A 15,642-nucleotide genomic window follows, 5' to 3' on the forward strand; every position below is an offset into this window, starting at 1 on the left:
GATTTCTAAATTGCAATTCTGTGTGACAGGTGTTTACCTATGTGAAGAGTTAGCATGCAAAGTAGGACAACTGACTTTACAACTATGAATGACAGTGTGTTCCTTGCGAAACAAAAGATTTTCTGCATGAAAATTGTGCAAAATGCAGAGAATTGTGTGTAGTGTTTTGAAAAAAGTGTGTTTTAAACCTGCAATTTGAGTGTAAAGCAGGAACTGTGCTTGTAGTTTAGCAGAATTGATTCAGGGGGTTGGTGCATCAGTTACATGTTGTAGTCATTGTGTCTGAAGTACAGGTAATTGTGTGTAAACAATTGGAAAAAAATGTAAATCAACAAGTTTTCTCTTTGAAAAAAGAAGTAAAAAAGTCTTTCTATAGCACTTATACATTGTTGACTGTGTCAAAACAGCTTTACATAAAAAGCCATCAAATTTCAGATTGTGGAAAATAAGTCAATTTAAAGCAAAGGAGACGTGTTTAGAAATATTGATTTATTTTCCAACACATGTTGTGTAAACACATAAATGTATATTTCCTATTGTAGATCAGTGGCTACAGTCATGTCGTAGTGTCGCATGTTTCCCATGTCGTTTGTGTGATGGTGGTGTTAATCTACTTGATCTTCTCTCAGTGGTTTTCTATCGTGCTCTGAAACTCATGCTCAAAGTAGTAATTGTACAAGAAAAAAAATGTCCTCAATAGCAAAAGCAGGTTGTAAAACTCTCTGTGATCATCTCTGATTACACCTTAAACTACCGGAGATCACGCCTGACATCATTCACAAATCCTTGCAACCTACCCACTAGATTTAATGTTATGAATATTCAATTAATTCACTAACAACCATTATATTATATTATTTTATTTAATTTTATTGTCGGCTTAGTCCCTTTATTAATACGGGGTCGCCACAGCGGAATGAACCGCCAACTTATTCAGCAAATTTTTATGCAGCGGATGCCCTTCCAGCCACAACCCATGTTTGGGAAACATCCACACACACATTCACACACACACTCATACACTACGGACAATTTAGCCTACCCAATTCACCTGTACCGCATGTCTTTGGACTGTGGGGGAAACTGGAGCACCCGAAGGAAATCCACACGAAGGCAGGGAGAACATGCAAACTCCACACAGAAACGCCAACTGAGCCGAGGTTCGAATCAGCGACCCAGCGACCTTCTTGCTGTGAGGCGACAGCACTACCTACTGGGCCACTGCCTCGCTCTATTTTCTATTTTATTCTATTCTATTCTATTCTATTCTATTCTATTCTATTCTATTCTATTTCACAAATATTGATTAATGTGTGATAATGCGGACTTTTGAACACATACACTTAATGCACAAATACTCATACATCACCTACATACTATAACTGCATGTTAACTACATTTATATATATAACTACTTTAACTGATAAAGTTATTAGTAATTAGTTACTAGTTAAGTGAAGTTTAAAATTAAACTTATTTCGAGAGGTGCACATGACTGACCCTACTGGCCCACATTATCTAAGCACAATCCCCCAATCAAAGGATCCCAAGTAATTATATATATGTATATATATGATGGCGACTCAGTGGCGCAGTGGGTAGCACGTTCGCCTCACAGCAAGAAGGTCGCTGGGTCGCTGGTTCGAGCCTTGGCTCAATTGGCATTTCTGTGTGGAGTTTGCATGTTCTCCTGCCTTCGTGTGGGTTTCCTCCGGGTGCTCTGGTTTCCCCCACATTCCCCCCACAGGTGAATTGGGCTGGCGTAGTGTATGAGTGTGTGTGTATGAATCTCCCCCAGAGATGGGTTGCGGCTGGAAGGGCATCCGCTGCGTAAAAACTAGCTGGATAAGTTGGCGGTTCATTCCGCTGTGGCGACCCCGGATTAATAAAGGTACTAAGCCGACAAGAAAATGAATGAATGAATATATATATATATAGATCCTTTCATTGGGATCCTGGCTGGGCCATCTGGTATTTCCTGGCTGGGCCATCTGGTATTTCTGTGCAGAGTTTGCATATTCTCCCCGTGTCCGTGTGTGTGTGTTTTTTATTTTATTTTTTACTCTCAGGAAGTTCACCTTAGCCTCAGCAATGGGGGAGTTTTGAGATCGACCTGAGCACAATCTACCCTCTCACTGCAAAAGGGAGGGAGCCCAGGGCCCAAGGATCCCTTGAGCTAGGGGTTCTCTTCCTGGACAGCATGCCAAACAAGCTATGTTTAAATCATGAGCTAAGTATGAATTCCTGAATTAGTAAAAGTTATTCACAACTAATACAGTTATAGTAACTAACTTTTCAGATTTTTTTTTTACTTAAAAAAGTGAGAAACCTGTTGTAACTTGGAACTGTTAAGATGATTTTTCTTCGGTTTAGTCCTTTTATTTATCAGAATTTGCCACGGTGGAATGAACCACCAACTTATCCAGTTAATTTTTTACACAGCGGATGCCCTTCCAGCTGCAACCCAATACTGGAAAATACACACACACACACACACACACACACACACACACACATTACGGACAATTTAGTTAATCCAATTCACCTATAGCACATGTCTTTGGACTGTGGGGAAAACCGGAGCACCCAGAGGAAACCCACGCAAACACAGGGAGAACATGCAAACTCCACACAGAAATCCCCAGCCAGAGATCGAACCAGCACAAATTTAATTTACTTAGTATTTTAAGGCAACAGATTTATATACCTTTTTTATTAAATCCAACAATTATTTAGATTTCAGGGGGACTTTAATCCCTAAACATGTGTATTTGGCAAGAAATATATTTGTGTAAACAGACTGAAAGTCCAGATGAGAGTGAAATCAGGGGCCACAGATGTACCTTGGCCCCATTTCCGCTAATCACTGCTGAGAACACACATACTATGGGTTTGACTTCTAATTCAGGGAAATGGGTGACAGCAAATGTCATCAAGCTTCAAGACACACCTTCACGGAATGAAGAGCCACATTTAGTGCCACCAATCAGAGTGCAACAGGAAGCCGGTAACTCGCGTGGCTTCAGATAAGATGCAAAAGTGAGCGGTTTCCTCTGTCTCAGACAACACAGAGAGACAAAAAGAGATGCAGCCTGAGATATAAACACACACAGTCATACAGAGATAGTTGTGTCGCAAGACTCTGGAATATTTTATGAGTAGCTTAAAGACAAGAAAGACAAGACTGTCCTGATTGGCATTAAAGAAAACTATTTGGAAAAAAGAAAACGCTGCCAACTCCTTGTATACCAGACATACCGGTAAGTGTGTTTGTGAAGTTATCATTGACAGATGCAGCCATATTTACTGAGGGTTGAACTTGAGAAAACAAAAGCAATATATGTGGACATGCTGTGATTTCTGCCTGATAAGATCCTGAAAATGACATTAAGTGTTAGATGACTTGTAATACACTTAAAAACCGTTTGAGGAAACCGATTGCAAAAAAACATTTAAGTTAAAATCTAATCCTAATGAGTAGTGTGAACGTAATCCATTTGAGTAAACAAAGCAATTTGAGAACAGTAAAACCCAATAAATGAAGAGAACTCAAACCAGTTGAGTACTGTAAAACCCAATAGGTTAAGTCAACTCAATCCGTTTGAGGAAACCAACTGCATAATCTATATGAGTACTGTGAACTTACTCCATTTAAGTTGAAGTAAAGAGGTATTTAATTAACTCATTATCGAAGAGTTCAAAACTCTTTTGAAATGAGTAGAACTAACTTTCAGTAAATTTTGAGTTAATTACACTCATTTCATTGGAACAAGTTGACTGTTGGGTTTTACAGTGTAGTAATGTCATTACTACACAAATTAAATCATTTACTAAAACTTTTGAACAGTATTTGAACTCTTTTGACGTATCTTAACTCTCGAAATGAACTGAAATTCCAGAGCTGTGTTTATAAGTTGTGTCAATAATGTCACTAGATAATAATTAGATTATTAGAAATTATTTTTCACTTGTATTTTTTGCCAATATTTAAGCAAAATAAATACATTACAGAGCTATTTCACCTCACCTGATTGTGAAAATGACTTGTTAAATATTTTCCTATAAATAATTTCACTGTAAATTCAGATTTTTCTTTTGTTTTATAATTTAAAATACATTTGTAATATTATTGGCAATATTTAAACAAAAGAAATAAATTGCAGAGCTATTTTACTTCACCTGATTGTGAAAACGACTGTTGTCAATTTTTTTTCTATAAATAATCTCACTGAAATCTGTTATTATTTATTTTTATTTATTATTTAAAATATATTTGTAATATTTTTAGCAATATTTAAACAAAATAAATAAAGTACAGAGCTATTTCATCTCACCTGGTTGTGAAAATGACTGTTGTTAAATATTTTCCTATAAATAATTTCACTGTGAATTCAGATTTTTGTTTTGTTTTATAATTTAAAATACATTTGTAATATTATTGGCAATATTTAAACAAAAGAAATAAATTGCAGAGCTATTTTACTTCACCTGAATGTGAAAACGACTGTTGTCAAATTATTTTCTATAAATAATCTCACTGAAATCTGTTATTTTTTATTTTGATTTATTATTTAAAATATATTTGTAATATTTTTGGCAATATTTAAACAGAATAAATAAAGTACAGAGCTATTTCACCTCACCTGATTGTGAAAATGACTGCTGTTAAATATTTTTCTATAAACAATTTAACTGTAATCTGATATTTTTATTTTGTTTAAATGTTTAAAATTTATTTTTAATATTTCTGACAAGTTATTTTTAGTAGGTAAAATTAAAGATGTTTTAATTCACAGAGATACTTCTGGACAGTTTCTTTTGTTGTATAGTTTTATATAGCATAGTCCTAATATCACTATTATAAACTGGATATAGATTGGATTTTAAAACAATTTGCAACACAAATTTCCATAAAATAAATTTAATTTCATTAACATTCGCAGATTGGTCTGATCCTAAACTTGCTAAATAATTATTATTAATAAATCAACTAAAATACTCAAAATATAATTCAACATTATTTAAAATGCTTTGTAAAAAATAAATAAATAAATAAATATAAATACAAATATATTTCTACCTGATCCTGAAAATAATTTTTCTTAGAATGTAATTATAAATAATTTAACATAAAATAATAATAAGTTAATTAATTATTGTTAATTACTTTTTACCAATATTTCAATCAAAACAACTTATATATACACCACATTTTAGTTTACCTGTCTATAAAAACAAACAAAAAAGTTAAGAAATAAAAAAAGAAGATGGTATTTGCATACATTGTTGTAACCAGCATTATTTCTGAAAACTCCAAAAGCCTAACAGTAGCTGTTAGAAAACATTTCAGCTTCACATTGGCAACATGAGGTCCAGAAATGTGCATTTAATCATCTTTAGTGACATCAGCGCACAAAAATTCTCAGATAACAGTGGGAAATTCTGAAGGCCCGTTATTCAGTGATGCTGGGAAAGTTACTATAGTGGGTGCTTGTGAAGTAAACTGTGAACATGCTAAAGCCCCCAGATAGCATGCAGGAAGTTACAGGCGATTTGATGTGGTTGAGAAGGTGTGCAATTAGAAAAAAACAAAATCAAAAAACATCTACAACTCCCTCCCAATGCTTTCATCGCTTCATATTTCGCTGGACTTCCAATATAAACAATATTTCCTTCCTCTGGTTGCACTGAGATGGCATGGGAAGGAAAGAGCGTTCTGGAATGACAGGATTTATGAGGATGTATAAATCACACTGTGTTCTGGAGCTACAGACAGACGGGCAAGAAAAAGAAACTTCTTCTTTTGCAAGTGTAGAGCTTGAGATTTAAATATACGGGGCATTTATCTTTGCAATTTTGTTGCATCTAAAATTGGGACATTGGCATGTTGACATTGGGAGTCAACAAAGAGATAAATGCTGATTTCAGAAGCTGTGATTTGTTGCAGGAAGTCCTACACCCTTTCCCATAGGAATCATGCGCTTACTTTCGCTTTGAGCTTGTGTGGAGGTTTTGGTTGAAATGTTGAATTGGTGTGCCAGTTGAAATTAGTTATTTGTGGATTTTGTGGGTTTTTATGGAAAGCTTTTTTGCTGAACATGTTTACAAAAGAGTATGCCTCTCCAATTGATTGATTATATTAAAAACTGCAAACATTTTTTGGTATGACTTCTTTTTAAATTATAGTTTTACGTATTACGTAATTTATTATTACGTAATTTCAAAATGATCGTTTTTTTTAACCTTTTATTTTTTTGTTTACATCAAAAAGGTTTTAAGAAGGGAAAACCTTATATAGATAAACCTTATATACATACATATATACATACATATATGCATACATATATACATATATATATATATATATATATATATATATATATATATATATATATATATATATATATATATATATATATATATACTGTATATATATATATGTGTGTGTGTGTGTGTGTGTATATAAAGTTAAATTGTTTAACATAATCAGGCAAAACATTCAGAATGCAGATGTGAATTAAACGTGAAAGCTGCTGAAATGGAGATTTATATCTTTGTGCAGGAGAAAAATCTCATATTGAGTAAATGGCTTTAAAATGTGCATTGCAATTATACAAACACAAATTGATAGAGTGTATTTTTGATGCTTTATAACAATTAGACTGGGGAAAAGTATGGTACAATAAGCTAAATAGCCTAAAATGTTAAAAAGAAAAAGTGCACAAAATGAAGTAAATAGTGCCTTAATAGTGTACTAGCTATAAACACACACTAGAGGGCAAGCTATGTTCTTTTAGGGCACCTTTGCTCACACTTTCAGTTTTGAATTTCAACAAACCCATTACCCAGAGTATGAAATATAAACATATAACTTATAACTGCCATGCTACCAATGAGTATGAAAACGTACATTAAATAAGCTGCTTTTAAAGCATTTTTGTATGACATAAATCAAATGTATGAAAAAAAAATTTAAGAAAGGAAACTTATTTATGGCCAGAAACGTGAGACTTATAGAGCCACGCAGAATAACTAGGTGCTTGAGCAACATCCAAACAACCATCTGATTAAGCCGCTTAAAACAAGAATAATGTTTTTTTTTTAATAAATAAATACGTTTATTACTTGTGAAATTCAGTAATACATTCATTAAAATTTGAAACACAAAATAATGATACTTAAGTTAAAATATACTAATATAAAATAAATATACACTGTATAATTATATTATACCCTGCCCGTCTAACAAAAATTAATTGATAAAAATCACCACTTGGATTTAACTAAACAAATAGGCAAGAGCCTCCCAATGGATACTTATGGCATAAACGATTATGTTTCAGTAACAATTTATTTATGCCTAACTGATGCAGAGGGTAGCTTATCTTTTTTTTAAACAACCATGTCAGAAGACATATCCTGTGGTTGTTGAAAAAGATGTTAATCTGTTTCAGAAGTGCCAAATTATGGCCTATGTCTAAGCAGATATCTGAAACTACAAAAATCAGGTTTAGAACTTTCCAGCACATTATATAAAAACTGGATGGAAAGTGGGGAATCATCATCTTTAAGGAGTAAATGTGGTTAGAATAAAATAAAGAATGTTCAATTACAAAAGTCACGTATCGCTTTCAGTTTCGGGCTTTGGCGCGTTTTGCACTCACACACAAGCGTACCGCGCCAAAGCCCAAGTGATCCGCGCTCAGGCACACCTCTTCCAACCGGGCCAGGGCCGGCCAAGTGAACCGTGCTTGAGCCCGATTCAGCGCACTCACACTTCTCAAACGATCCCGGAAACGGGCCTGGGCACGGTACGGATGGCATAGTGTGAGTAAGCCCAAAGTCTGACAAAACAAGAGCATAAAAAACACGCCATGGCTGTTTTATAGTGAAATTAAGAGCATATACACACGCACAATGTGTAGAGACTAAACACCTTTGTAGAGTAGCAGAGTTAAAAAAAAAAAAAAAAGTGATGCACCATTTAAGCCTGTGGGGGCAGTGAAGTAAAGGTATTTGGGAATGCTCTGCTGTTGGTCAGGTCAAGGTTTGCAAATGTTACGAGCCCAAAAAATGAGGTCAGCTGAAACTATACTGACTGACCAGGTTATTCCATCTATTTTTTTCTTCCCTGATGGCACAGGCCTATTTCAGGATGGCAATGTCAGGATTCATCAGACTCAAATTGTTGAAACAGTAGTTCATGGGAGATTGAGTATTTTAACACATGGATTGGCCACCTCAGAGTCCAGACCTTAACCCTATTGAGAATCTTTGAGATAAGCTGGAGAAGTATGCTGCGCAAAGACCTCAACTCTGCATAGGGATACATGTTGTGAAATTCCAGAAGCATATTGAAACAATGGCACAGTGAATGTGTATCAAAGCTGAAAAACCAATGTAATTTATTTTTTTGGAAAGGACATGTATATAAGTGGTTATGTGCCCTTAATTGAGGAAATGGCTGCTAAAATATCTGCTTCGAATCCCAAGAATACATATTTATAATGTAAATAACATTAAACACTATTACTACATACACTACAGAAATAAAGGTAAAGAGCTGTCACTGGGGTAGTATCTTTTTGAAAGGTACACATTTGTACTTAAAGGGTCCTTATTAACACCTCAAGGGTACACATTAGTACCTGATAAGTACAAAAGTGTACCTTTTGAAATTTTTGGTACTAATATATACCTTTTAGGAACTAATATATACCCTTTAAGTACAAATATGTACCTTTCGAAAAGGTACCACCCCAGTGACAGCTCTTGTACCTCTAATTCTGAGAGAGTATACACACGCTTATGTTATTTTGGTTGTACTTACTGATTGCATACACTGTAAAAAAAATGCTGGGTTCCACACAATTCCAACACAAATCAACTAAATTAACTTGATGATGTTTACTAATTTATGTGGATTGAACATAAAACAATTGAGCTAACAATTAAGTTATTTTAAGTGTTTTAAAGCAGCAGCTAAACTCTTTTTTGAGTGTAATACATACAGTACACACTATTATCATTAAATCATTATTCGGCATTTTACACAAAAACAATAACTTATGCCCACAAAGCATAGCAACATAAGTAAATGTCCACATGTTTTTGTATCGAGTGTAAAACCATGCATGTAAGTTGGAGGATTTTCTAAATTTTTCTAATTGCAGCCGTCCTGTCTAGTCTACACTGTGAAGTCTTAACAGTCTATTGTCTTTAAGCAGTCCTGTGACTTGATTTTAATCTAAAATATCCTGCTTAAAATGTTCTCAAAGCAGCTACTACACATCTAAAAAATGCACCCACATCTTCACCGCGCAGAAATGCTTGCTTGCTCATCTGAAACAATGGCAGACAAAGTGTTTCTGGCGATCTGATCTAAATCAGACCTGTGCATCTCTTTTATCAGATACCAACTATACAGTTCAAGTGTCTTGTGAGGGTCACATGCAGTAGAACTGGATTTCTGAGAGCTATCATTGGCATTGGCTTTGTCATAGGCAACCACACATACACACACACATACAGTAATACACATTGAAATATGCAGACAAGCAGGCAGGCACAGAGTTAAAAGGAGTGATTGTGGAGTGTCTTACTTTCATTTATATGGCTGGGCCTTAGGGTTTGTATCATTAGCAGCTGTGGAGTGTAACGCACAGTACATGGAGGAAATACATGCCAGAATGTTTTCGTTTTTTAAACAGATCTTGTCTGCTAAGAAGAAAAACAGACTCGGTAAGACAAAACTGATATTGTTCTGTTGAAGTGGACATATTTTTTGTGAGCGTAAGAACTCATGATCTGTTTTTTGTTTTGTTTGTGAACATCGGTACACGTCGCTGTGATGTATTCTCTGCTGTTTCTGTGAGCACAGTAATGCATGTGTGAGTACTAGTATGTTTGGCATGTACTATAAAGTCCTGAAACTTTTATGTTTAAAACTCATTTAAAAAGTCAATCAAAAGCAGTTACTTAAAATTTTGAACCTCAAACTAATATTATAATAACATTTTATTTGTGGTGTGATTTTTACAGTTCTGTTACCAAAAATGAAAGCATTTTAGTAATAGTATATAAATTTTATAACTTTTTATTTTAGTGCTTGCCTTTTTCCAAAACATTTTACTTAGTGTAAATAAACAAATGAAATATTTCTATATATTATATATTTGTCCAACCCGAGTAACAGCTTAACAACTGAACAAACAATAAATGCAATAACCTTTTATTGTCCGTGTATGTCAAATTTGAAAATATTTTTTCCTTATAAAAATGTTCTTGAGCTGTTCAGTGCTGGGGAAAGTTACTTTTGATCATAATGCATTACAATTTTGAGTTACTCCCCCAAAAAGTAACTAATTACATTACTTAGTTACTTTTTATGGTAATTAATGCGTTACATTACTTTTGTGTTTTTCTTCTTTTTTTAATAGAGGAGCTCTGCAATAAACAAAACACTGTAACCTACACCTACCTTTAAAAAAAATATTTAAGGGTAATATTATGTGAGAACTTCCTGACCTCAGAGCTTTACATGCCGTATATACAGATCACTGAAGGTTTAAAGCAATGTGTTTGCTACTTTTGCTATTTGTCTAAAATCACTGTCCATTGAGACAATCCTCTTTTGCTTTTCTTTGATGCGTTCAAAATAATGAGCACATTCTCTCATTGACTGCATGATCATTTTTACAAATTTTTATTACATTTATATTCATTCATTTTCTTTTTGGCTTAGTCCTTTTATTAATCTGGGGTCGCCACAGCGCAATGAACCGCCAACGTATCCAGCAAATGTTTTACGCAGCGGATGCCCTTTCAGCTGCAACCCATCAGTGGGAAACATCCATAAACACTCACTCATACACATACACTACGGCCAATTTAGTTTATTCAATTCACCTGTACTGCATGTCTTTGAACTTATGGGGGAAACCAGAGAACCTGGAGGAAACCCATGCGAACATGGGGAAAGCAAGCAAACTCCACACAGAAACGCCAACTGACCCAGCAACCTTCATGCTTTAAGGTGATCGTGCTACCCAATAATCCCCATTTAAATTTTTTAAGCAACACTGTTTGTAATGTTTATATTTTCTGTAAATCAAAGTATATATATATTTTTTTTCTCCTTAACTTTTGAAATAAGGTTAAATTGCTGAACTTGACTGACGACGATAAAACATTTGTAATATTCCTCTTTTTGTTAATTAATAAATCATTAAACCTTTTTTAAGTACATGAACACCAGTAAAGGCATGGGATGATAACCGTTATCAAGGTATACCGCGGTTTCAAAAAGTCAAGGTTTCAAAGTCAATATATATATATATTTATATATATATTTTTTCCCAACACATTTCTAAAACTAATAGTTTTAATAATTCATTTCTTATAACTGATTTATTTTATCTTTGTCATGATGACCGTAAATAATATTTGACTAGATATTTTTCAAGACACTTCTATACAGCTTAAAGTGACATTTAAAGACTTAACTAGGCTAGTTAGGGTAATTAGGCAAGTTATTGTATAATGAGGGTTTGTTCTGTAGAACGAAAAAAATATAAATTATTGGGGCTAATAATTTTTACCTTAAAATGTTTTTTTTTTTAATTTAAAACTGTTTTTATTCTAGCCGAAATAAAACACATAAGACTTTCTCCAAAAGATAAAATATTATCAGACAAACTTTGAAAATTTCCTTGCTCTGATAAACATCGTTTGGAAAATATTTTAAAAAGAAATTCAATTGGGGGGTAATAATTTTGACTTCAACTGCATATAAGAATTTTTTTTAGGACAACAGTATCTCCAGCAGGGGTGCATTTCTGAAAACCATAGTTAGCCAACTAAGGTCACAAGTTGCGTCGTAACAAACATAGTTTGTTGATTTGATGTTTTTCAATTCCATCACTCCAACGAACATTCACAAATTTGTATGCTTGCAACTACACCCCTGGAGCTGTAGTTAGAAACATAGTTCCTGGCTGTGTTCTATTTCCAGTTTCCATGTGTCAAATTTTAAAAAATAAAAATAAAATGAACAATATCCCACTTATTTCCTCATAAATAATAACTATTGAATTTAATTTCTTAATAAATAGCCTCGTTATTTATTTATTTATATGATTTATATATGATATTAAAATACGTGTTAGCTTTTGTAAGAGATTTTATGTTTTAGAATAGAATATGTAATGTTCTAAATAATATTTGTAAAGGAAACATAGGCCCTATCTGTGCCATTTACATTTTTAATGTGTGTGTAAAACAATATAATTTGTACAAAGAAAGTATGGGGTTCTTCTCTAAAGAAGTTGTTACCTCCCTGTTTAAAGCATCATTATATGCATTTTACATTAACATGGTTCAAACGATGGATCTGTGACAGTGAAACTACGGATTTTGGGAAACACTCGTCACACATTGTTCTTTTCGCAAATGTTTCATGTACTATGATAGTTTAGCCACAAGTTACGCCGTTGTTTGGGAAACGCACCCCAGAAAAGACATCCAATGATGCCTTTTTATTTTTTATTTAGCCTGACATGTTAACTGTTCCAAAATATTTTGAATGTTTCTCAAAATAAAATATATTGGCTCTGTTCGAAATCGCCTACAAATTAGTAAGTACTGGATTCAAATTTAAATTTACTACTCGACCAATAGGAAAATATGTTCTATACAGTATGAATGTGAGTAGTGTGAATGGAGCTCAGACGTACTATATGGATGCCATTTGGTCATCTTCACATGACATACCCGCTTCACTCCCATTCATAAATTTTCTCACTGTACATCATGGGATAGAGTAGCACAGAAGTAGTAGATCATTGGTGTACTTCTCGCATACTGTTGAATTCAGATATACTACTTGGCTTGCATATGGTTTTTAGCATACTATATAGTATGCAAGTATGGGATTCGGACACAGACATTGTGTTTCAAGTGGAAAAAGTTCTTGTTTTACCCAGACATTTAAAAAGAACATATTTTAAAGCATTAATCACAATACCGTGAAACCATAGTATTTTTATCTAAGGTTATCATACTGTCAAAATCTTATACCGGCCCATGCCTACACTAGTTCAACTTATCGTAATTAAATAGTGATCATTTTTGTATGATTGAGAATGAACCTCAAATGTAGATTTGTAAAAGCCAAAAACATTATTAAACAAAAATCTAAGAGTAAAGGCATTTAATGCTTAAACAAAGCTGCTTCTTGGAGGCTATCTGAGCCTCCAATTCTTTTAGGTCATGGGACATCAAAGTGTACCATTCATAGAAAGTGCCATTTACTTCCATCTCACGCAACTGCAGACAAGAGCTTTGTCTTTCCCATGCTTAAACACAGAATGCAGTTGCTTCTGTTTAAGTAGTAAGATGTTGTTTTAGCGGGTCTGTTCTGCTAGATAATACACTCAGGACAACAGCTGAGTAACACTTAGGGGCTTTTTGTGAAAGAAGACAGGTGAACAGAGCTAAAACAACCACAGCTTATAAAAAAGTGCTAATTCATGGAATCTACAACCAACCAGCTGCAACATTTTACACATAATCATTAATAGGAGTTTAGCATAACACATTATCACATATTTAAAGTGTTAAATCAATCCGCATCTAAAGACGCTTCATTATCCGTTTACAGCTTAGACTTTGAATATACAAGTGCTATTCTGCTGTGGTTCACATATCATCTGTAGAGGTGATGAACATACAGTACACATAAAAAGCAACATACTGTATTTATTACATCTTGTTGTTCTGTTATTGTAGATTGAAGAGTGGAACAGGAGTCTGAAAAGCTCTCAAAATTAGTCGTAGTGTTGTTATATTTTACTCTGTCAGGAAAGGAAGCCCGCTCTGCTGAAACAATAGCCGGGGTCTAAACAGAGTTATGCAATGTTCCTGACCTCCAGCCACATGGAGGATTTTTTTAGGGAGGGACACATCTTAAGATTGTCCCCAACGTGACCTGTGGGTGGGAAGGAAATTCAGTGGTGCCCACATTGGGATGAAGCCTACTGAAGTGAATGGCATTCATTCTTCACAAAAATAACGCATCAATTTACATTGTAAAATTAGATTCGTTACTTTAAAAAAAAATGAGTAAACCCGATGTCTTAAAATCAACAAGCTGACTTTACATAAAAAAACTAACTTGGAACTTTTAAGTTGGCTTTTTATAATTATGCACATATTGACCTTATAATTTTAGGACAAAGATGTTGATTTGATTCAAGTAAGGTTAACTAATCACTTTAAAAGCTAAATGTTTACTTATGTTTTTAAAATAAAGTTAACTCATCAGTTTATACAGCTATACTTACTTACAGCTATACTTATACAGCTATTCATAGGTTTATAGGTGCTATACTGATTCCTGTGAGCTGGTCGTAACATTTTCCGATGCTTCAAATATGCTGGCTTTTAAGAAAACTTGTTTTTGCTCAATCTATGAAAGATGCACCAAATCTATATGCTTCTTTAAATAATTTTTATGGGACAACTTAATTGTTTAATATCCAATCCACTTGAATGTGTTATGTTACTGCATTTGTACTGTGTATATATTTGTTGTTTGTTCATACTACTTAAATAAAATAAGTCGAAACAACATAATTCTTGAGCTTTTGTCCACTTCAAGTTTAAAAAATCCCAAGTGCACTGACCACATTTGTCAAAAGCAATTACTGTAACTTACCCTAATTGATTAGAATTGGTACAACATTAATAAACTGTGTGGAACCCTGTATTTTTTACTGTGTATAAGGCCTGAATTTAACATCACCAAATGTGTCAAATGTGAGTAAAATTGATGTGGGCGAGTAAATGAAACCAGTTGGGAACTTTTCTATTAATTCTAACAATGTTTGTGAATGTGATATGGCTTAATGTGTGTTGTTATTATATAAATATGTAATCTGAAGCGCAACGCTGAGCAGGTAATGTTTTCCTGACCATGATCATTTTTTCATTGTGTCACAGCAGTTTGGTGCACAGTATCAAGCCTTTTAAAAATGAAATTTGTATATATATATATATACACAAATACATGTGTGTGTATATATATATATTATATATATATATATACACACACACACACACACACACACACACACACACACACACACGCAGTTGAAGTCAGAATTATTAGCTCCCCTTTGAATTTTTTTTCTTTCTTTTTTTTAATATTTCCCAAATTATGTTTAACAGAGCAAGGAAATGTTCACAGTATGTCTGATAATATTTTTACTTCTACAGAAAGTGTTATTTTTTTATTTTAGCTAGAATAAAAGCAGTTAACAATTTTAAGGTCAATATTATTAGCCCCATTAAGCTGTATTTTTTTTGATAGTCAACAGAACAAACCATTATTATACAACAACTTGCCTAATTACCCTAACCTGCCTAGTTAACCTAATTAAACTAGTTAAGCCTTTAAATGTCACTTTAGGCTGTATAGAAGTGTCTTGAAAAATATCTAGTAAAATAATATTTATTGTCATCATGGAAAGATAAAATAAATCAGTTATTGGAAATGAGTTGTTATTATTACTATTTGTATATATGTTTATATATGTTTTTCTCCATTAAACAGATATTGGGGACAAAAATAAACAGCGGGCT

General features: G+C 33.6%; 1 protein-coding gene and 1 long non-coding RNA gene across 5 annotated transcripts in view; one reads left to right on the plus strand and one right to left on the minus strand.

The window, feature by feature from the left end:
- Window positions 1-3,057: 3,057 nt before the first annotated feature.
- The window catches only part of rapgef3 (Rap guanine nucleotide exchange factor (GEF) 3), a 76,840-nt gene continuing 64,255 nt past the window's right edge, over window positions 3,058-15,642 (plus strand). For 2 of the 4 annotated variants that reach the window (XM_009297025.5, XM_073939244.1), the window contains exon 1: window positions 3,058-3,260. Coding sequence is in view for 2 of the 4 variants with exons in the window: in XM_005162353.6 (XP_005162410.1) it covers window positions 9,669-9,741 (73 nt within the window). In the remaining 2 variants the exon portion in view is untranslated. Of the gene's footprint in view, window positions 3,261-9,639; window positions 9,742-15,642 lie in introns of those variants that run through there. The other 2 variants (XM_005162353.6, XM_009297024.5) reach the window with 1 other exon arrangement.
- Window positions 13,743-15,642, minus strand: part of LOC137489139 (uncharacterized) — a 63,614-nt gene continuing 61,714 nt past the window's right edge. The window contains exon 4 of the long non-coding RNA XR_012398636.1: window positions 13,743-13,987. This is a non-coding gene — a long non-coding RNA (uncharacterized lncRNA). The remainder of the gene's footprint in view (window positions 13,988-15,642) is intronic.

The sequence above is a fragment of the Danio rerio genome, chromosome 23, assembly GCF_049306965.1.
Source record: "Danio rerio strain Tuebingen ecotype United States chromosome 23, GRCz12tu, whole genome shotgun sequence".
Classification (NCBI taxonomy): Eukaryota; Metazoa; Chordata; class Actinopteri; order Cypriniformes; family Danionidae; genus Danio; species Danio rerio.